The sequence below is a fragment of the Ascochyta rabiei genome, chromosome 17 (genome assembly GCF_004011695.2).
Source record: "Ascochyta rabiei chromosome 17, complete sequence".
NCBI lineage: Eukaryota > Fungi > Ascomycota > Dothideomycetes > Pleosporales > Didymellaceae > Ascochyta > Ascochyta rabiei.
Genome location: NC_082421.1, coordinates 1,379,173 through 1,401,486, shown reverse-complemented (window position 1 = coordinate 1,401,486; position 22,314 = coordinate 1,379,173). Strand labels below are relative to the sequence as shown.

The 22,314-nt window shown below is 49.6% G+C and overlaps 5 protein-coding genes across 5 annotated transcripts, besides 19 other annotated features; all 5 read right to left on the bottom strand.

The window, feature by feature from the left end:
* Positions 1-254: 254 nt before the first annotated feature.
* Positions 255-488, bottom strand: EKO05_0009865 (uncharacterized protein; the record flags this gene model as incomplete). The annotated part of the gene is made up of 1 exon (XM_038942596.2): positions 255-488. The coding sequence occupies one exon, from the start codon at positions 486-488 to the stop codon at positions 255-257; it is 234 nt and encodes a 77-aa protein (XP_038795235.2).
* Positions 303-562: a mobile genetic element.
* Positions 563-749: 187 nt separating this feature from the next.
* On the bottom strand, positions 750-1,235 carry EKO05_0009864 (uncharacterized protein; the record flags this gene model as incomplete). Its single annotated transcript, XM_038942609.2, has 1 exon — positions 750-1,235. The coding sequence occupies one exon, from the start codon at positions 1,233-1,235 to the stop codon at positions 750-752; it is 486 nt and encodes a 161-aa protein (XP_038795234.2).
* A 208-nt stretch (positions 1,236-1,443) lies between these two features.
* Positions 1,444-1,466: a tandem repeat.
* A 42-nt stretch (positions 1,467-1,508) lies between these two features.
* On the bottom strand, positions 1,509-1,784 carry EKO05_0009863 (uncharacterized protein; the record flags this gene model as incomplete). Its single annotated transcript, XM_059637634.1, has 1 exon — positions 1,509-1,784. The coding sequence occupies one exon, from the start codon at positions 1,782-1,784 to the stop codon at positions 1,509-1,511; it is 276 nt and encodes a 91-aa protein (XP_059493617.1).
* Positions 1,642-1,682: a tandem repeat.
* Positions 1,785-2,536: 752 nt separating the features above from the next.
* Positions 2,537-5,477: a mobile genetic element.
* Positions 2,793-3,547: a mobile genetic element.
* Positions 3,010-3,864: a mobile genetic element.
* Positions 3,602-4,649: a mobile genetic element.
* Positions 4,785-4,843: a tandem repeat.
* Positions 5,171-5,461: a mobile genetic element.
* Positions 5,462-5,491: a dispersed repeat.
* Positions 5,492-5,670: 179 nt separating this feature from the next.
* Positions 5,671-5,864: a mobile genetic element.
* A 264-nt stretch (positions 5,865-6,128) lies between these two features.
* Positions 6,129-6,278: a dispersed repeat.
* Positions 6,279-6,392: 114 nt separating this feature from the next.
* Positions 6,393-6,473: a dispersed repeat.
* A 2-nt stretch (positions 6,474-6,475) lies between these two features.
* Positions 6,476-6,518: a tandem repeat.
* A 15-nt stretch (positions 6,519-6,533) lies between these two features.
* Positions 6,534-6,617: a dispersed repeat.
* Positions 6,618-6,654: 37 nt separating this feature from the next.
* Positions 6,655-7,039: a dispersed repeat.
* A 64-nt stretch (positions 7,040-7,103) lies between these two features.
* Positions 7,104-7,195: a tandem repeat.
* Positions 7,138-7,513: a dispersed repeat.
* Positions 7,185-7,595: a dispersed repeat.
* A 2,917-nt stretch (positions 7,596-10,512) lies between these two features.
* On the bottom strand, positions 10,513-12,117 carry EKO05_0009862 (uncharacterized protein; the record flags this gene model as incomplete). The annotated part of the gene is made up of 1 exon (XM_038946947.1): positions 10,513-12,117. One exon carries the CDS (start codon positions 12,115-12,117, stop codon positions 10,513-10,515), a length of 1,605 nt encoding a protein of 534 aa, XP_038795232.1.
* A 5,031-nt stretch (positions 12,118-17,148) lies between these two features.
* Positions 17,149-21,661, bottom strand: EKO05_0009861 (uncharacterized protein; the record flags this gene model as incomplete). Its single annotated transcript, XM_059637633.1, has 4 exons — positions 17,149-19,694; positions 19,963-20,209; positions 20,579-21,379; positions 21,536-21,661. 4 exons carry the CDS (start codon positions 21,659-21,661, stop codon positions 17,149-17,151), a joined length of 3,720 nt encoding a protein of 1,239 aa, XP_059493616.1.
* Positions 21,662-22,314: the final 653 nt, after the last annotated feature.

Below are 22,314 nucleotides of genomic sequence, written 5' to 3'. Positions count from 1 at the left end.
TGCAGCATAACGCGCTCGATGGCTTGCCGCACTTGGTCTGTACCCTACCGCTGCAGCTTCTTTACAGCTGCTCGCTTGCGTTTCCTGCCTAATCCTGTCTAGGTGCTGCGCTCGTCTTTGTTGCTCCCTTCTCCCTCTTCTTCTTCTTCTTCCTCTCCAACTCCCTCTCTGTCCTCCTCCTCCTCATCTTCGTTAACGAGCCGCTGCTTCTTCCTTCGCTGCGGGCCAGCCTACGTCTCCTCTCTAATCGGCTCCTATAGGAAGGCGCTGGGCTCTGGGACGTGGCGCCTGCTCGATGCGCGCTCCAGCTTCTGCCAGAACGGGAGGACCATCCACAGGTAGTAGAACAGCAGCTCGCCCACTTCGCGCGGCAGGTAGCGGTAAATGACCTTGGCATTGCTGGTCTGCCTGATGCCTTTGTGGTACATGGTCACGTACACCATCAGCCCGTCCTTAACAAACAGCCTGCGGCTCTCTGCGTTAGGCATGTTGGTGTGCGTGACCGTCACCAGCTCTGTACCATAGGCAGGCGCACCACCTGTTATGTGCACAAGCACCAGCAAGTGCTTGCAGAACAGCCGCAGCGCCTTTTCGTATCTCTGCACCCGCTTCTCTACCCACGTCACGCCGCTCCCACCAGGCACAAAAGCTTTCACGTTAACAAACGCCTCTCGCAGCTTCTTCTCCTTAACAATCTGTTAGTCTAGCCAGCAGCTTCCGTCTACGCCGCCAAACGTGTTGCGCTTGTCCTAGAAGAAGTTGAATCCAGACCGCAGCTCGGCGGGATTGTCCACAATCTTGTCCCATTCGATCGTCGGCAACGGGGTCGCTCCCTCAGCGAGCTGGCCGAGCTCGTCGACGTCCAGAAGCAGCAAGTCCCTCTCCAGTTCCCTACGCGTTGTCTCCACCAGGCCGTAGATTATTGAGCGCAGCGCAGGCATGCTGTACTGCGTGTAGCCATGCAGGATTATGTCTCCTACCCACTGAACGGTGCCCTCCGCAGTCACCTCGCCCCTGATCTTCTTGCCATACGCCCGTAGCTGTAGCACCCAGTCTATAGGCGTGGGCAGGCTACCGTGCGTGCTTAGCGTTATGAAGCAGTTAACTATCTCCTGCACCAGCTCTACGTGGCTCCGCGCTATGTCCTCTGCGTCCTCCTGCGCCCACAACTCTGCTTCTATAAGATCTGCTACCGCTTTCTTCTGCCCCTGCACTGCGCTGTACAGCACTAGCATCTTAGCTACTGTTACAATAGCAGACAGCGACGTTGTATACACAAGGGGGCTCTTCCACCCGCAGTTGCGGTCCACGCCTAGCACGGCGGTTGCGCTAACTAGGGCGCTTCTGTAGTAATCATCCTTAACGTGGTGGTCCAGCAGCAAAAGTAGAAAGGCGAGAACAAGGCGCTCTAGCTCCTTCTCTGTGTCATTATCCAGCTCGCTTTTATTGTTATTATTATTGTTATTGTCTGTATTCTTGCTGCTGGGCTGCTCCGCACACACTACCTGCTAGATCTGCCACAGCGCTTGCGTCTGTTTGCCAGTCAGTCGATACCGCGGCTTTCTCCCGCTAATTGTCCTTGCTGTTAAAGTCTCCTGCGTGCCTGCTCTACTATTGTCTGGCCGCTGGCTGAGCACATCCTCGTCGTCGTCGTCGTCGTCGTCGTCGTCGTCGTCGTCGTCCGCGGCGCTGGCAGCCTGTGGCTCTGGCTCTGGCTCAGCCAGCTTGTGCGTCCGCCAGATGTAGCAGACAATAGACAGCCAGCAGCAACTGTACTTAATCATCGTCTTCCCTGTCTGGAGCGCGTTAAACAGATGCTTGCTGTCTAGTGCTCCTACCTCGCGGCGCTTAATATACTGCACAGCGGGGAACCTAACTACCTTAGGCAACAATGCTTGCTAGGCCTTATAGATAACTATCTCAACCACCCAGCACACCCTCGCGAGCGCATTCTCTGTCTTGCTGGGCCTCTGGAGCTGCGTCAGCAGCCAGCTGCGGTCGAAATGGCCAAGGTGGCGAGCCCAGCGGCTTCTTCTCAGCCACTTGCGCTAAACGTAGCAGTTACTGTCTGGCTCAATCTGGCCGTGCGCGTCTTGCTGAGCCTTCTTTACCACTATGCTGCTCTAGGTAAATAACGTCTCAAGGGCGCGTTGCAGGTTTTCCTCTTTAACAGCGACGCCCTGCGTGGCCTCATCTGCAGGCTGGCTGACCTCAAACAGCCGTCTAAGCTAGCCAGTGGGCTAGAACTTCTGGCACCATACTTCCCCCGTCCACATCTGGCTGCCTGGTAGTGGTTATGCGCCCTAATGCGGCCGCCCTCTCCTGCGCAGGTTGTCCCACCCATGCTCCTTCCTGCAGTGGTCCTTTATGCCCTGCAGCGCGCGCGCGATGTACTTACATAGCTCTACTTTACACTTAAATCTATCTTTGTACAGGGCCAAGTAAGGTAGTAGCTGTGCCTTAGGCAATAGATATACAACCTCGTCCGCAGACGTTGCCTATCCCGTGAGCGTTCTGGCTGCAGACGCAATCGCCTTCTGTGCTACTACAGTCAGCTCCTGGTGGCTGCTGTATAGGTGGGAGGACACCTGCAACAACAATACACCTTAACAGTGAGTCTTACAGACAGCTACATAGTGAGTAGGAAGGTATGCAAAGACGCTGTTAAACAACTCCATATAATAGTGTTGGTGTTTATATAGACAGGAAATGCTGTTAGGGTTTGTAGTTTATTAGAGACAAGCCTCTCTGTTTTAACTGCTGCTGTGGATTAACGCGCTCTTATTAAGACATTGTTTTAGGTTTGTTGCTCCTCAAGTTCCGCCAACGCTGGTTGGTGTAGTGTGGTGGTACATCTGTGCGCGGCCCGATTTTGTGCATTAGGCTAACGCGCGCCTTAGGGGACCTGGTCAAAAACCAGCCCCCGCCCCCAGCACCACCCAGCATCTTGTTCTGTTGTCCCACAGCTTGGCTGGAGCAACACACACCTCTTTAGCATGTACTGGTCTACCGCGCTATACAACGCTGCAGAGCAGTTCAATAGCAGCGCTCGCAGCTTCCCTCCAGCTAGCAAAGCTAGTTTTAGCAGCAAGTATGGGTATAAACCGCCAAATAAGGACTACAAGAAGCTCTTCTTCTGCTAAGCAACCATCTCACGCTTGCAGCGTGATCCAGGTGCTCGTCCGCACAGCGCAGGATGGCTAATCCCCACCTGTAACAATGCCAGCGTCTGCAAGCCCGTCTTCATTGCCCACTCTGTCTTGTCAGCGATCTGGCTTCTGCGCAAGACGCTCGCCGACGACGTCCTGCCGAACGATACCTGGGACCGTCTGGTCTGCGCAGCTCAGTCGCTTGCGGAAGATGGCATAGTAGAGCCGCCGTCTGCGCAGAAGCCGTCTGCCTCCCCTCTGACCTAACGCAAGAAACGACCAGCACCCTCTGCACCAGCGCTGTCGCCCAAGCGCGCTCGCACGGAAGCGGTCGAGACGCCGGCAGCCAGCCCTCAGCCATCTGAGCAACTCAGCGAACTGGAAGAGCAGCCAGGAGAGCAGCCCAGAGAGCGGCTAGGACAGCAGCCCAGAGAGCGGCCGGTAGAGGAGCAGCACACCACCACCACTGTTACTAACAACAACCGCCGCGCTGAGCGGGAACGCATTAAGAAACACAAAGCTGCCCTAATAGAGCGCAGCCTGGATCTTGGCCTCGTTGCGCCAGACCAGAGGGCAGGCGACGATGAACGTGGCGCCTACGCGTCTATATCCTCTAAGGACAAGGAGGTTATATTATAGCTTTTTAAGCAGGAAGCTGTAGGCAGCAACAAGAAGAAGTTAAACTTCTACAACGCTGTTAAGACGCCTTACCTAAAGGCACGCGAGTTTGTAGCCAAGGCGCGCGCTCTTGGGAGCTCGTCGTCTCAAGAGCACGCTGCCTACTTCCTCCAGGTCTGGCAAAAGCGCGGAACGCTCTTTAGCGGCAGAGTAGCTGCGCAGTACAACGCCCCTTCTTCGCAGCTGCAGCATTTACGTGCAATGTTAGTTAATCCCTCACAGCAGAGCAGCGCAGACTAAGCGTTCTGCTCTGCGTGGGAGCGATGCAACGTCTACAACAAAGTAATAAAGTTAGTGCACATCAAGTACAGGTAGGCGCAGGCGCTCCTAGGCAAGGCGTTAGCTAACAAGCTAGCGCTGATTAAACACAACAACAAGCTCGTCAGCAGCAACAAGACAAATTAATTTAGTAAGGGCCTCTGCCAAACAGAGGCTATAGACTCTCTCCTGCACTTAGTTAACTCTAACCCTAACCCTTCTAAGAAAGAGCAGGATCTCTTTCAGGCGCAGCTTGCTAGAGCATTTAAGTGGTACAGGGTGGCTAAAGGCCTGGGCTGGGGCGTGCTCCTGGTTATGCTGGACAACGCCATACTAAAGACTTAGATTAAGCACAAGATCTGCTCCTAGGGCGTTAACGTCTTTATTAAGCTAGTCAGGAAGAAGCGTCTAGATGTCTGTCTTACAGCTAAGCAATTCAATGAATAGTTAGGCCTAGAGGGCATCGCGGGAGGTGAGATTAAGGGGAAGAAGACGCTAAGCATCAAGGTTAAGGCTCTAGAGACGACTTACGAGGTAGAGGAGATTAAGGACAGCAAAGACAACAGCAAGGAAGAAGAAGAGGAAGCAGACAGGCGCGTTAAGATTGCGCAGTTGCAGGCCCGCTTTAAGAGCGCGCCAGCAGCGTCTCTGCGCTAGACAACGCTGCCTAAGTTATTTAAAGCTATATAGCATAAATGTTAGTATATTTAAGTTATAGTTACTAGCGCTTGTTGTATGTTATAGTAATAATATAGTTAGTCTCTACGCGCAGGGGCGCGCTCGCTTACAAGTAGGGAAGGGGCCGGCCCCACAAACCACCAACCTCACCTCCACCTTAACCCGCAACGTTATCTACTTTTTCCATCCACGCAGTAGTTAGGCAGCGATTCTGAAAAGTGCAAAATGCGCGCAGGGCTTGGTTGCACCCTTTTGCCGGGTCGCATCTAGCTGGCGGCGTGGCGCTGGGGTCTTATTCTATTGTTGAAGCGGTAAATGAATTAGGGTCGCCCCGCCCTACAAACCGAAGGGGCCGCACGGGCCGCAAACAAATGAATTAGGGTCTAATTTGAAAAGTATTAACTGTCAGGGCTCTATAACGTGTAGATCTTTATTTAGGGCTTATTAACAATTATATAAGCAACTGTGTTAAAGCTTAACCTTCTTAGTACGCGTCCTAAACCTGTCTACCTAGTTATTACTAATAGGTCCTTTACTGCGTGCAGTAAGAAGATTATTAGCTATTTCTTACACTATAGTCCTTATAGCGCCTATTTCTTATATATCTAGCTTAAGTATACGTGCTACTATCGCCTCCTCCTCTATCTTGTCTAGCTTGCTTAAGTTAGGTTAACAGTTGTATTAGGCGCGCTTTCTAGCGCGTTGTTATACTAGTGTTGTTTAAGAGATATTAAATGCTCTAAACGTATGTTTTGTAGTATTAGGAGGGGTAGCTTAAGTAGCCTAGATAGCAAGGTAGAGTGTGTCTTTGTTGTAGGTTAATTGCGCGTTGTGTTGTGGTAGCATTATTGTAATAGTCTGTGATAGTCGCGATTTTAGTAAGGGGTAACCGCTTAGTGGTAGTAACTGCTTAGTAGTGAAACACGTTATACTATACTTATTAATAAGCAGTTATATATATTATGCTTGTTAACAAGCAGTTACGTAACAACCCTTTCTGTTCTGTCCTTCTCTACTGTTCGTTCCTTTAGGGCGGAGTTAGGGGTCTTGGTTGGCTGGTACTTATGTTTGTGCTGTGCCCTAGCACAGGATCGTAACACTTATCTACAACTTGCTTATGTAGCAAAAGATATACTTACAGTACTAATAACAGAAGTTAGAGTTAAATAGGTGTTTAACACAGCTAGGGATGTAATTAGGAACTAACAGCACAGGTTATCTGCTACTACAATACGCTAGATTATAATTCTAAAGGATTCTCTTACTTTAGCACAGATACAAGAAGGGGAGGAGGTAGCTTTAGATAAGCTAGATAATCTCTTTAAGCTACTAGCTTGTCCTAGTCTAGAAACAGAGGTTATAGAAGAAGAGCAACACAGTAGTAGTACTAAAGAAACTAGTCTATTAACTCTATCTTAGCGAGAACAGCGGCTGTAAAAGAGAGTAAGGCTACTATAGTATTAAGATACATACTTCTGTAATAAATAGCTGTTATAAATAGAGAAAATCTAAGAATTCTATCTTCTATTTAAATCTTTTATAATTAAGTTCTGTGTGTATATAGTATTTCTAAGTAGTATAATATTAAGTATGTTATCTGTAGTATTATAGAAGATTAGGTAACTTTAACCTACTCTACTCTACCCCTACCTAACCCCTACCTAACCCCTAGTCCGTGCAGACTGTACCCTACCCCTACCCCACGCTAGAGGTACCCCTACCCCACGCTAGAGGTACCCCTACCCTACCTCTACCTAACATCTGTGTAGACCCTACCCTACCCCTACCCTATATAGACCCTACCTCTACCCTACCCCTACCTAACGTCCGTGCGGATCGTACCTAACCCCTACCTAACCCTAGGGTACCCCCTACCCTTTTGCCAGCGTAGCTAGACCTGTCCTAGAAATACTGTATTATAACTGTACAAAAGGACATTATAAAGGAGATACTGTTTTTTACGTACTGTTTATTAGTGTCCTATTAAGTACTAGCTATAGTAGCCTTAGCAGTCCTAAGGCTAAGGTTTGTAGGTGTTTAAGTTACATATTAGTTGCTATTTTGTAGGTAAGAATATTGCTTAATATAAGAAGGTAGTTGTCTTTAATAGCAATCCCTAATAGCTTGCTAAGATTATCTAATATACCCTCCTAACAATTACGTGCCTTTAATCCCTAATAGCCCTCTAAGCCCGTGCCAGTTAACACCCCTAATAATCACGTGCACCCAAACCCCAATGGCCTTCTAAGCCCTCGCCAGTCAACCCTGTACTTTTACCCCACCACAATAGAGGCAAACACAGGGACAATTACGCTGCTAAAAGGGTAGGGGGTACCTTGAGGTAGGGTAGGGGTTAGGTACGGTCTGCACGGACTAGGGGTTAGGTAGAGGTTGGGTAGGGTAGGGGTAGGTCTAGGTAGGGTACAGTGGGTGTCAGCATCTAACTCTTTAATTAAAGCAGCTTTTGCAAAACATTGTACCGCAAAAATGTATAATAAGAGAAGCGCTTTTAAATAGTCTATATACCGTGAGATTCTAAGCAAAACTGGTAGGGGTAGAGCAATTGTTGTGTAAATCCTAGGTTATCACAAATTAGGCTAACGTAACAATTCTTGTAACTCTACTAGTTTTGCTCGAAATACCACAGTATATGGACCATTCGAAAGCGCTTTTATTGTTCTGCGTTTCTGCAGTACAAGGTTTTGCAATAACTGCTTTAGTTGAAGAGTTGGACGCCGACACCTGCCCTAGCCAACCCCTACCCCTACCCCATGTGGACCCTACCCTACCCCTACCCCTACCCTATGTGGACCTTACCCTATAAGACCTATTTTGACGCTGACATTTGGCACACTGAAAAGTTGTATTGCGTAGTTGCTGTTCGAGAAGAAGACATCGTTGCGCCAGGCAAATCCCACCGCCGTGTCGTTCGTCTCTGCGTCTTCAGATCCAACGTCGCCATCAGAGGGCCAGACAAGCAGATCTGGGTTACGAGCTTCTATCTGTTCTTCATGGTATCACTTGCGGCGTGCTTAAAGAGTTTAAAGGTGAATTCCCAAGCCAGGTTTGTCGTAGATGGATGTGCCATTGCTGGCTGCAGCAAGCGCAACAACTCCCTCACTAACAACTTTCCTATAATCAAAGTAATTAACATAGCGGTCAGGTGGAGTATTGGGCAATTGTGGGAGTATGAGTGTGGGGCTAACTCTGCTTAGTTGCGTGATGTCGGATACGCTTGAATCATTCCATCCTGAGGAAGCCATCCCAGCCATATGCCCATGTGGCTAATGGTTCAGAAATGGTGGTGTTGTTGATCGAGCCCGGAAGTGGATATGAAGTATCCAGGCAGGCACGGTAGCAGTATCGTAGCTTACTATGAAGGGAAATTCTACTTCATCCACTATGGCGCCAGCAGACTCCAAGGTAGCTCTCGCAGTGTCCGTCAGGGCACGTACCTCTGCACTGACCCATAAAGCTGCGCCACAGCGTCATACTTACCAATATTCATCTTGGGAATACCAATGCGCTTTCCATGAAGCGAACCGATCTGGCGGAGACTGTTGTATGAGTCGGCAAGAATACGAATTTGCTACACCTAGGGTGTTTCTCTCGTAAAAGATCACTTTGTTCCTAGTTCCAGCAAGATTTGTAGTCTTACCTGTTCAGGAATCCCCCTTGTACCCGCTTGTTGAATCTAAGTTTGATAGTCTGGCTACCGGGTGAATATTTCTCCACTCTTAGCACTTAGCAGATCATCTCCCACCCTCTTACCACCCACACTACAGCCCTGCTTTTGCTAGAATTACTTGACTTAGTTAAAGGTAATTCGCACATATCTAATCCTAGCACACAGCAAGGCGAGAGCAGGTGGAGGCAGAGGGAAGGGAGCAAGGGAGAGGTAGAAGCTGCCCAGCACTTGAGTAAAGTAGAGCACATATTTCAGCCAATTATAACTGCAGTAGGTTCAGTGTAATTGGTCAAAACGCGGTGTACTTCTTGAATCTAGGAGTCTGAGAGTCACTTGCAAGTCCCATCAACCAGGATTACTGAAAGGAGGGCTTCGGCAGAAGTGGTAAAAAGCGTGACTCTCACACTACTCAGGCGCGTGAGTACACAGCACCAAAAGTCCTCCGTGCCCCTGACACCGAAAGTGCATTACAGGAAAGACAAAAGTCCCGATCAAAACATCTCTTAAACAGTATCCAGTCAGATGTGTTCAAGACTAGTTTCTACCATCCTTCACAATTTTCGCCGATGTCGTCTATCGAAGCTTCAAAGCCACGTGCCGTCCCACTTCCTTGGTCTTGGTTGTGTTAGAACTTGGAGTTATGTGGCGGGAGGGTTGGATTTTAAATCAAACGCCAATTGAGAATCGAGATTAAGACATGTCAGTTACAGTCGCAGTAGGCGTACGGCCTGAAACATTCTAGTAAGTGAGCTGAAGCTGGAATCTCGGACCTTGACCACCTTGAAGGTCGAAGCGGACCTAAACGCCGTCTTTAAAATGTTGGTGAAATGTTTTCTTGAATTGGACGTAGGCCATAGAAGCTGCGACCACGCAAAGAGCACTGGATACCCAGAACAGCAGGGGTCTTCAGTCTATCTAGATCTGCGATGGGTAGTGATAGAGAATCGGAAAAAAGCCCATGTGCATATGTGAGGGTAGTCAAATAGGCTGTAGTGTGATTTCTTTTCTTGAGAATCTGCAAGGTCATTTTTGATATTGTAGAAGGTTGAGATGAAGGTTCCGCTGCCTGAACAGACAATTCTATTAAGAATTGTGACTACATCTTCTACTTTCAACGCTGAATATTTTGTGACGCAAAACACATTGAAGATGATTTGTTCGTATCTGTTTGCTACAGCGAACCTCGAACTTGTGTCACAGCTCGCCCTGATCAACAGATCTTGTAGGTGACATTCTCCAACATGTCCCCCATAAGAGTTTAACTTGAGAGTCACTGTCAAACCTTTGTCGTCAATGCTAGCAGTTTTAAAAAGTCTGACCATGTGGTGTCGTTGCGTGTTAGAGAACGATGGTGTTAAACTTTAGTATAAGAAGTTAGGTAGGAGTTGAATGTTCCACAGTGAAGAACAAGCTTATCGATAGGTGGGAAAGCCTGAAAGTCGGGAAGGGCGTCAAAACAATTAGTATCTGTCTAAGCAGGAATGCAGCCGACCATGCATGGAACGGCACGTAAGGAGAATCGATGACACAAGTCGGTCAGAGTCAGTGTTCCAGATCCCGCACTCTTCTAGCTCACCGGCAGCTCCTCCAGGCGGATGGACGCTGGTACTAGTGGTGATTTTCGAGGATGGAGGAAGCATCAAACTCAGGAAATGGCGCATAAGACGTTGACAAAGATTGTGCCTATGCAATTTTGCTTGATCCTGTGATAATAGCACCTCTCAATGTTGAACCTGGAACACGGCTATGCGGTGGGCAGAGAGGTATGTAAATTTGTGGTTAAACAACTCTATGGTTTACTACCCGCAGTTCCATACTCACAGTTCTTGCGTGTCAGCTGGTAACTGTTCCATGCTCATAAATTGCTTTAGGTGATTAACATGCTCATCCCAAAGGCCTGGCTTGAGCTCATTGCTTCTCTAGCACCGTGAACATTGGCAAGACAGTCCGCGGCGATTACTCAATAGTGGTATCAGATACACTAGTATATACTATAGCAGGAATAGAATGGACTGTATCCACAGTTAGCAAATCATAAGCTCAGAACCATCTGTAAAAGACCTACTCTTGGTCCCCTCTCCATCCGACACATTTGTAGCAATCAAAGACATGGGTAGGATCATACAGGCTCTTGATCGCTAGTAACCTGTGGTAAAAGGTGCCAAAGTAGGTTTTCTGCCAGTCCGGTTCTCCCCAATGCGCCTCGTTGAGATACGCACCACCGCCAGGGCTAAGCTGCTTCAGTGGTTTGAGCATCTCTAGGAAGCCTTCCGTCATCTTTTCAGAGCGCTCGGCTCCAAGAGGTTGCAGCCACTCGCCCACATGAATGACATGCCAGAGCGAGTCACGCCAGGCGCGGTTTACTGATGTTTCCTGGTCCAAGTCGGCATTGGATAGAGGTGTTTCCAAGACGACTTGCGTGCCAGTAAGATCAAGGAAGCTTCTTGCTGTGGCAATTCCATGGATGACGCCATCCACTAAGGCGTCTATACTTTGTGAAGACTCGAACACGTCGCGTGGTATCAACCTGGATGCCAGCTGAGAGAATATTCCAGCTGGCTCAGTGACGCGTGCGTCGGCCGCAGTAACGTCGAGATAAGAGGCGTAACTATCGTAGGAAATGTAGCCATTCTCACTGATAGAAAGATCAGTTCTTTTAGCAAGAAAATGCGCAAAGGATGCAGTGACAGATTTCAACTTGGAGCCATCATCATCGTAGAGCAGCACTAAGCTGGCGGTAAAGCGATTGGGGAAGTATTCAACTTGTCCCGTAACAAGCTGCTGTGACCAAGAGGACTGAAGCCTTGCATGAGCAGTCATAATTTCGCGAAGAGCAGTGTTTTTCGTCGCTGTAATATTGGGTCCAATTCCTGTGAAATTGGCTGTGAATTTGTAGACGTGAATAGGCAGAGACGGATAGAGCTGGACTCGATACTTGGTGAGAATGGCAAAAGTGCCACCGCCCCCTCCGCGCATGGCCCAAAAAAGCTCGGCATCATTACACTTGTTGATGGTGCGTATCTCACCGTCTGCGGTTACAACTTCGAATTCGACGGCGTTGTCAGCCATCAGACCATATGTCGTAGTGAATGATCCTACGCCTCCCCCCTGAGCGAAGCCGCCAGCGAGTCCAACGGACTGCTCATAGCCGCCCGTGATATCCATTCCTTGGGCATGGAAGAACTCATATGCCTCACCTGCAATAATTCCTGCGCCCAGCTCTCCGATATACTGGTTGCTTAGCGACGAACAGTTGTGCGCTGTGAAATTTTCGTGGTACTCGAGTGTTTTCAGGTTGTGTGTCCAGATAGCAAGTGAATTCGGCACCGAAGATCGTCCAAAGAAGTCGTGGCCTGTGTTTTTAATACCAATTCGGATGTTGTGGGCTTTGGCAAAACGAAGTGATTCTGAGATGTGGAAGGCATGCTCAACGTCGACATAGTATGATGCAAGTCTGCCAAGGGAGCAGGCTCCATATAGGTTCTCAGTCGGGTTGTCTTCAAGTAATGCACAACCCAGGTTCCCACAGGACTCCCAATTGAGCCAATAAGTTTGCCCGTACCATGCTCCTCTGGCGGTACTGTTACTGGCAATTTCTTGGACGACTTGACAGTCTTGCTGGTTAAAACTGGAAGAGTTTTCGTAACAAGGCGCACCGATTGGCATGGTTTGGAAGAGGTGACCATCGATGCTGGCATTGAACTGCTGCCATTCTCGCAGCGATGGCCAACACTTCTGACCTGGGCGACAGTCATACCCGGGATCGATGGTTGCTCCTGCAACCAGAGAAACCAGAGAAAAATAATAAGCTTTAAAAATCATGCTCACTGCAGCCTCCAACAACTTGAAGTTCGTGTAGATTTTGGGAGGAGGCAGGAATGTTAACACATCTTTTGCACTGTTACAGCATCGTAATATAGGTTACTTTTGCTTGTCACATGATTCTGTACTCGAGAGCAACACTTCTAAAGTAAGCTCAGAGGGCGTTTTGTTCTCTCGGCCTTGAAACTAGTGCTGTGGCCCTACTGCTGACACATGATTGATGAATCCGACATCAGCGCTCTCAATTCACGGTCATGCTTCTGAGAGTCGCACTAATGTAACAAACGTATAGCATAGCTTCAATAACAACACTCAGGGTTCGTCTTTTAATTGGCTGCTGAAAAGGGCGCGATCCACCTGCGACGATGTTGTACGGAAGGCGTTTTCGTAGTGCCGAAACAAATTCCCTTTCTAGGACTCTGACGCGTAGCGTAAGCAGGACGTCAACATCGCACTAGTCTGAATCGAGAGATTCAAGTCGTGGTTCTGCAGCAGTAGAAAGGAACTTGTCTGAGCCTCTACAATTAATGCAGTTCAGCCGCAATATTTTGAGTGGCATTGCTTATTCCCGCCCTTCTGATCATGATCTTCCTACGACGTATGTTGAGGGATCGGAAATATGCTATGCAGACTCGAATGGTCTTTAAGTGCGCCGCTACATAAATCAGCCGGCGCTCACTCTCATCAATTGGAAACTATCGAAGACAGTCCAACAACTCAGTTACCTTATCAATCCACAAACTCTAATCGCAATCTTCACTGGTGCTGGGCTTTCCGATCTTGTCAGAGACTTAAAACCACCCTTGTAGCTTTCAAGCAATGTTTGTTATCACAGCGGAGCACGTCGCCATCGCCGAGCTAGTTGTCTATATCCCAATATTCTTGCTCACGCTGTGGGTTGTCCTTCGCCATGGAGCCCATAAGCAGCTGGGATGGATATATGTCCTGATCTTCAGCATTATCCGGGTTGCCGGTGCCGTTATGGAGATCCTCAGTACGAAGAATGCAGATGATACCACAGACAAGGAATGGGCAGTCATTCTGCAATCTGTCGGTCTCTCTCCATTGTTGCTTTCTACTTTGGGTATCTTGAAGAGAGTGTAAGCTAGTACCCTACTATCTCGTGCGCAGGACACTGATCTTTTTCAGATTCGATGAAATTTCTGAACACTCGCCTTCGGCAGGCCGGAACATGGCACTACAAGGTTTGGGTTCATCGAGAGGTCTTATTGGCAAGATGTAAGCAATGCCGACAACCCCTCGCATCCACGGAGAAGCCGAATGACTAACTTTTGTATTCAGTGCAGGGATATATACAAAAAGAGCAACCGCTGCTTCCCGTCGCAGCAGAGCTGTCCAGCTCCTTCACATTCCAGCTCTCATAGCGCTGGTACTCGCCATCATGGGTGGTACTGACCAGGCCTCATCCGACGTCTCCAAACACGCTAGTGGCCAGACGGAAACCCACGCAGCTGTCATTGTCTTCATTCTTATTTACATGGCTGCGTGTGTCCTATGGGCGATTTCGGCCCGCGATTTCAGCATAATGTCGTCAAGTCAGACGCGCATCTATCTTTGCGTACTGCTCGCTCTACCTCTTCTCGCCGTCCGGATTTTATATAGTGTTATCAGCGCCTTCAGCCACCGAAAGCAGTTCTCGACCATTGACGGGGACGAGACAATACGGCTTGTTATGGCGACGATTGAAGAGTTCTTGGTGGTATTTATGTACACTATCCTGGGCGTCATAACGCCCCGGTCCACCAACAAATCTCGCAAACAAGATCACTGTAGTGAAAGAGGATTCTAGGATGAAAAGAGAGCGGTGTACACTGGTGAGTCCGACAGCCTCCAGTATCGTCGAGGTGCCCATTCACTAAATCGCGTTAGTAAGGCTGTCTAACCCCAGCGGCGGGCAAGGTTCAGGAGGATTCTGTAATTAAGTAACTTGGGATAGATCTATTGTGTTTAGAGGATTTGAGAATGTTGCATACTCACAGTAGCAGCAATGGTGAAGCTTGAAATTTAACACCCAAGCCTGACGAAGAGTAATTAGAATGATATAATATCTCGCTGCTTATCTACACATTGTGCAGCTAACATTCCACCGGCTTGAAATCAAATTTTCTCCATAATAGAGGCTGGGTCAATCAGGTTTGCAGAAACCTGCTGAAACAGTGGAGTTATCATCGCTCCGCCGGAACGAGCTATCTGGCAAGTATGATCGCAGAGCAGAACCTTCTTTTAGGAGCTTCTCCATGGCCAAGGCTTGATTGAAACCCGTGGTATGACCAATTCTGCCAAGGCAGGAGCTAATCCATCTACGATGGCTTTCTGACGCGAATCCCGAATTCGCAGCGACAAGCAAAGGCCATATCAGCATCATGGGGCAACCCAGAGCCACCTTATCTTCAGTACTGTGCAGTCTGTCTAGACCTATAGCGCCGAAGTGAAAGGGGACGCTGGCCAATATGCCGTCGATGAGTTGTGCTGAGGTCTGTTGACATTGACTCATTACAACGCGTGGTTGGCTCTGACAGGCACCGTTAACAGACAAAGTGTCTCTAGTCTTATTGAATACGAGTTCGTGGATCAGTAGGCGGGCGGAGCGATAGTTGTTCCACATGGCACTTGCGGCTACGCTTTGGTACACGTGGTAGTAACTACCCCAGAGAGCCTGCGCGGTGCGACCGCCATCTGGTTGAGGTAGTTCGACTGTGGCAATCGTCCACAATGGAGGGATATCAAGTAGTAGAGACGAGAATTCTGCATCAAGAGACATTGCCTGGCGTACAACCGCATCTGTTTGCAAGACAGGACCTCTCTTCAAGGTGGCGACAAAATCAACAAGCCGAGTGACAGCGTCAGAAAGGCAGTCAACAAGCCGGTCGCCTCTAGGTCTGCGCTGCTTTGCAACTTCTGTAAGGCGACGAATGATGGTGGGGCTGTATCGCTCTTGAAAGAGCATGCAGGTCGACTAGCGATAGGGGTAAGTATTGTTCAGTTTCAACTTTCATTGAACTATGATATGAAATAGGACAGATGGGTTGCGTACAATTTGCGCTCGTAAAAAGTCGAATAACGCCAAACCTTCTTTAGTGTCGAGTTGTTTCTCGCCACGGATCTCGATAATCCTAGTCGCGCCATCCAGATGTCTTATCCAGCGATCCAAGGACGAGGCATCGTTACAAGTCACGTTCTGCTCATCAGTGGGTGTTGGCATAGACGGCTAGTGCTCAGTGTGCTTACTTCATACATGGCCAGCAGTACTACGGCCGCCAGGACCTCATCCTTCTTTGTGTTGACTGGATCACGAAGGGCGTGATTAGTCTGAGATAAAGCTGTGATGTAACATTCCCTTCCCTGAAAGCCTGTCGTGGGATGAAGGTGAATGTTAGACAGCACTGCCAGTCCCACAGCGCCCATGGCATCATCGAGAGCTGAAGGGCGGAGGTTCCGTGTGAGAGGCACTAGGAAGGACATGCAACCCCCACAATCTGCGGCAACATAGTTCGCATAGAAGAAGTTTTTTGCCAATTCTTTGATCGGGTATGCAAGACTTTGCTGTGGTGATGAGACATATAGAGCATGCTCAATGTGATTTTTACCAGCGCAAAGATCAGTCCTGCGGTTTTCTCGCGCATGGCGCTGGGCCTTGAGAGTTACGACAGCGCTCTGGTCCCTGAAGGTGAAATCATTGGGCTTTCGATACTCACAACACTCGATCCTGGCCCGTAAGCATGGGGAACATACTGGCATACCTCGATCGCACTAGGGAGACACTTCACATTAGTAAATTTCCATGACATTGTATCTGAGTGGCCAGAACCAACCCCTACTGAACAAAGATACAGATAGCTAGAGGACTACACACTCACCTTAAGACGGCGCAAGCGACAGCGCCCGCAGGCACTACTCGGTTTTCCCTTATGCATCACTCCCTTGAATCGAGCCGCTCAATTATCGAAACAAATCAGACGCGCAGTACAGTTAAGGTCTGTCGCCTTTCGAATTCCGCTGCTCTGACGAGGTCGCACGATGACTATCACCAAGCGAGCTGACGTGATCGTTGGACCCTCTGCCCATCCGTTTTAATCCAATGATCGGCGCCGTTGGTAATCGCCCTGCATGGGCGGGTTCGTCATTGCACTGCCATGTGTGTGCGCATAGGTACCGGTAATACGCAAGTTCGCGTAACGCTGTAATTCCCGGTGCCGACACCTTGACGCATACAGAGAAGCAAGGCCATACAAGCGTCGACTGATCTTTGTTGCTAGAGACAAAAGAAGATCGTTTGTTTACTACAAGACGAGGATGTTGATTAGGAGGAGCGGCAAGAAGCATTTGAAATTGAGCAAGTACTAAACCCTACTAGGTAGCTGAGACATGCAGACTCCTCTTCCAATGTACGGTTAGTGCTTGATCTCGAACGACTGAAAGCTCTGGGTGGCGTGAGTCGTGCTTGGGAACACCTTGTCGTGACGTTCTAGTAAGAGAGCGGATAGGTAGCCATTCCAAGACACGTTCCTAGTATGGAGGCCGCGCTGCCGATTGATGCCACAGAAAGCAAGACATGGTGACGGTTGAATAAGAAGTAGAAGGTCCTGAGCAGAACATGTAGATTTTAGCAGTGTGAATGGAAACGAATTGCAGTAGTATATAGCGATGATTATGCGGCGTACAGAAAAGCTTTCCGTTCAAAGCTGCAGCTTTGAGAGCCAACGACGAAGATTGCAAACCCAAGATGAATATTTTATGGCTCTTGCATGATTGAACTGTATACGTCTATACTCCCAAGCCACAAAGCGCACAGTAATGATTCAGTAAAAAATTTCCACACCAACCACCTAAAAATGCCCTTCCGGCTCAAGTTTCTTAATTGCCTCTGTCTCCAAGGCTATCACTGAACTCACCGACTCTTGTGAAGGTCGACTGATCGATTCCAAACGAGCCATCAAGTGACTGCGGCATGCCGATGCTATCCTTCCTCAGCTGCACCTCTTTTTCATTTTCCTTGTCCCTACTTGCGGCCCTTGTCCACCTTATCGCTGTCCGAATGCTCCCGCCACTAATACTTCGTGCATGCGTTGGTGTTGTCGGACGGTCATTTTCCTGTTTCCTGAAACTCAAGCTTGACTTCCTTTTATGGCCTGTCGTCGCCATCGGCGAGTTAGCTGGCGCAGAGGGGAAGCTTTCAATGCTTGTGGGGGAGGAGAATGGGGTAGAAGATGACATGGTGCCGCCGACACCTATTCGCGATGTGGTCGAAGATTTATGTGGACGTGCGAGCGGCTTGTTCTTCGCTGCTACTGCGATCGCGGGATTGTGTGGTGAACCCATTGCGATGACAAAGGGAATACCGTTACTGGATGTGGTGCTGATTCCGCGTTCCGGGCGCAATGATGATTGAGACTGTAGGGTGTAGTTGGTGGCACTTGACCCTAAGCCAAGAGGTGAATGCGAGCTTGGGTGGAGATTGGATGATGATGAACTCAATGGCAGGTCGCTTGAGAATCTTGATATCGGCACGACAGGACGCACAGTGGATGTTTCAGATACTTCGCGCTCAAGGTTTGGCCGGTAGATGTCTGAGATTATAGGTAACGTCAATTCGGTCATTGGAGTCTGATTGCTTTGGACAACTGGCTCATGAGACAAGTTGACCTTTTGCAGTGGTGTGCGGTCCGAGATACCAATTGCATGAGCAAGCATTACTGAATGCTCATCATGAGTCGATACTGCAGGACCTCCCGGTGTTCTAGGAGAGGCGTACATGTGGACAGTTGAGTTACCCATACTGCGCTGAGTGTCTTGCCTCTCTGGCGCGGAAGCAGAGGGAGTATTGTGCGTGACATTGACAATCGTGACTTGAGTTGGTATGTGTGGCACCACTGGGATTCTTGAGGCTGCTTCTTCGTAATCGTCCAACACGTCCTTTGCGAGCAGTATCGGAGAAGAACTGGGACTGTCCGTAGCCATCGATGGCGGCGGTGTCAGAGCACAAGCTGGACCTATAATTGTTTGAGCGGAACCAATCAAGGCGGGAGATGAATAGCCTGGACTTTTCAGCTCTGGAGTCGTCGACAAGAATCGTGCCCGATTCGGTGTGGGTGCCGGTCGTAGGGACGAGGTCTCGGATTCGAGGTCACTGGCCCTGTTTCCATAACTTCCTAGTTGAGCCGTAATCTTGTTGAGCTTCTTGATGTCGCTCTTATACCCTCGGATATCCAACTTGTAATATACAATCTCGCGTACATAAAAGTCAATCTCGTTACGCAGATCTTCAACGTGCGCCTCGACCGCTGTCGCTGGTTCTTTGGCTGGACTCATCGATTTTGCCTTCTGCAAGCGCTGGTTGAGTTTCTGGATCCATCTGTCGATATCTTTCTTTGTAGCAAGGGCAGTCAGCTCAGGCAGTGGATTGCTCTCATCGCCAAGGTGTCGCGACATGGTAGCGTGTTTTCGTATCTCCGCTTGCAACAAGAGCTGGTGATGTTCTAATTGCCTTTCGATCGCTCGGATGGACTTCTCCTTATCCCCAATGACAGCCTCTCGCTTCATGATCGCAGCCCGCAGCTGTTCGATTTGCTCGTCTGTCTCTTTTGTCTTTCCAAGTAGCTTATTCTGGATTTCCAACTGTAGATTGATCTCGTCATATTGTCGATTGACATGATCCAGCATCTGATGCAAGTACGTGGTATCTTCTTTTAGGTCGGAAATGTACGCGTCCTTTTGTCTGACCTCGTCCTGGAGCTGCTCGATGTGTGCGACAAAAGTAGACAGCGTCGCTGCTGAATCGCGCTGCCGATCTGGTTGCGTGTCGGCGGAAAAGACTGTGTCCATGCTGACGTGAGCATCCTGTATGGGTGATTGTAGCCCAGAGAATTGGGCATCAAAGGGGGATTTCAATGCCCGCATGTTGAAGAGCTCTTCCTGTGCATCCAGCTTCTCGGTGTTCGCGATCTCGAGACGAGATTCAAGGTGATCAATGGTGTTCTGTAGGGCCTCTGCACTTGACGCAAGTTGCTGTACTTCGCGCGCCTTGCTCTCGGCTTCGGCACACTTTTGTTCGACATGCTGCAGGGTTGTCCTCAACGCCTTCTCGCTTTTCTTGGACTCGTTCAATTTCGCCATCAACGATCCGATTTGTGTTTCCAGTGCGACGTTATTTTGCTTGTATTGGTTGAGTTCGGGTAGAAGGTTGCGATCCGCAGTCTGTGGCCGACGCGTGGTGCTCAGCTTGCGCTTCAAGCTCTCCATATTGTGCAACCCCTCGGGTGATCTCTGATGTTTCCCCGAGGCACTTTGAAACGACAAAGTTGAACTGCGAGAGGTATTTGCTGTGTACTGCGAGCTTTCGCGGCTAAGAGTTGAAGGGAATTCTGTTGTATCCAAAAGAAACAGGAAGTTGTCGCCTGAGGCTAGATGCGCGTCAGCTGAAATCGTTACGTCTGTTGCATGATTAGACCAGAACTATGCGCGAACCGTTCACCCGCTGAACTGCCAGCCGCAACTTAGGGCCTGATAAACTTCAGTAGTGACTTGTACCAGTGGCTCGAACTACAAAGAACTCCATGGCTCGCGGATAGCGGCAACACCAACTCCGCAGATCGCCAATTAGCGGATCCGTCCATCACAAAATAATAAAATCGAGGTGAAGGCGACGCAAGGAGGTACCATCACACTCACCGTGGTGCAGGCCTGGGCGTTGAGCCAGTTGCTCTTCCAATAGCTTTGCGTGGTTTCGCAATGACGCAACCTCTGCAGCATGCGCGTCTGCAAGGCTTGATACGTGAGCTTCGTGCGACAACCTCAAACTGCCGAATCGCGATTGCAACGTTGAAATCGTCTGATCTTGTGTCGCAATAGTGGCCTTCAAGTCTCCGGTGTGTTTGCTGCGCGTTCTGGTTGGTGTAGGAGTTGAGATGACGCCAAGCTGTGCACGTTTAGCAGTCGTTCACGAGTAAGTGAAAGTCCCGGTAAAGTGAGTGGAAGCTTTTGCGGCTCTGCAGCTTGGAAGGACGAAAGAGGGAATGCCACGAGTAGTTGTACTCTGTTTGCTCCTGCAGCCTTGCAGCCAATTCGGCATTCACGACACACGCGCTGGGGCGAGACGAACACAACAACCTTCAGAAGGCTGAAACGCATGAGCTGGACAATCGCAGCGGAAGTGCCCATTTATATAAGGCAGAGAGCATCCCATTAAGGCTGGTAAGATGGATGCGAGTCATCTGAAACCGTTTCGTTATGCAACCACCAACTCGGCGAGTGAACACTCTGCCATAAAGAAACACACGGTACTCACATCATCTCCACGGCTTGCGTGTACTTCCAAGATATTGAATGAGGCTGCTGCTTCAAGGATCATCGACGATGGCTGTGGCAGCTTGCCAGACTTCACGCGCAATTTGTTCGAGTTGTAGTTGGCGTTGACATGCTTTGAAGCAGACGGTTCTGCGACGTTGATATCATTGCTTGTCGTCGTGTCTGCGAGTGTGCGCCATTCGATGTCGCTGAGTGCCTTTCTATGATGCACCCTGTGCGGTTTTGACTTGTTAAGGACGTTCGCATTGGGAACAGTCTCACTACGAGAAGACTTCATTGCGCTCTCTTGATACTCGGGGTTCAAACTTGGAACACTTCGTGAATGATTTAAAGGTTCAGGAACCAAGTGTAAGAGATCGAACACATCTCCCTCGTCTCCAGCACATCTATCAGGGGGATGGGTGCCTCGTCGCACGTTTTGCGATGTGGGTCGACTTAGCACAAAGTCTGGAGTTTCAAAGTATGGGTTTTCAAAGTACGGGAAGCCCTGATTTTGTTGTAGAAGGGATCCAGGTAACTCGACCGGCAGATCTGGGGACGATGGCACGGAACTCGAGCGTGGTCGAGTGGAGAGAGACTTATGTACGGAAGCAGATCTCGGCCAGGCGGCAGCTCCAAACGATGGTGAGCGCAGCATATCATTGAAGATGGCCATGAGATTGGACGTCGAGCTGACACGGCGGACATTGTATGGAGAAGACAGGGGGCTCGATGCGGAGTGCTGATGCTCCGGAGGGATTATAGTGAGGTTGGAGGGGCGCCGCCGTGCCTTTTGGGTGTCCTTGCAGCAAGTCAGCGAATACACGGTCACAACGTCAAAGCAGCCTGCAGCTTCTCGGCGCATGTCTCTGCCAACGACCACGATCGTCTTTCCATGCACGACCACGTAGTTGCGCATGGCCAGCTCACCACCAGCCATGTCGGCATCCCTCCGTACCTTTGCTTCTGGAGCATTGCTGGGCTCGCCCTCCAAGGCATCGATGGACAGCAAACCACCCGTCTTGTAGTAGGGCTCTGCATTAGACTGCCGCTTCTGCCAAGAAAACAGTCGTTTGGAGCTCATTGTAGTATTTGCGCGCTATCAACAACGCAGTGCAAGGAAGAATTAAGACATTATAGTGAATAGAGTAGACTGCAAGAATGAATGAAGGATACGGAAGAAGGCGACGACAGGAGAGGACGAATGGGTTTGGGGTGAGATGCCCTTAAGGAAGCCTCGAAACTTTCGACTGCGCCGTACGGTGGCGGCGGTTTGGCTACTGCGCAAATGTCCGCTGTCATGTTTCGGCGTGCCCATCTTGCTAGGGGCTGATGTCCGGGTGGGTGAGACGCGAGGAACACACGGCGCCAACCCATTCAAGCGCCTCTCCCTGCTGCTGGAACACCGTGTTCGCGAGACAAAAAGAGGTTCGACGAATTGGCGCGTGGGGGCCAGAAGGGGAAGCGCCTGCCCTGTGGTGACTGTGATGGCTGCGGCAGGAAGGAGCGCAGAAGCTTGGCATACCTAGATCGTCATTGGAAGCCGCCAACGGCTGCCACAAAACTTTGCGACTGACCATCGTCTCGCCCTGCCACTTTTTTTTATAGAAGCTTGCATGTACTCGGTCGCCATTTCGACTGCGCAATGCTACACTGAGCGACCATTGGCCTCCGCACTCGCACGCGTCTCGAGGTGATAGCAGTCGACATCCATCTTGGGCCACGTCCACGATCTGA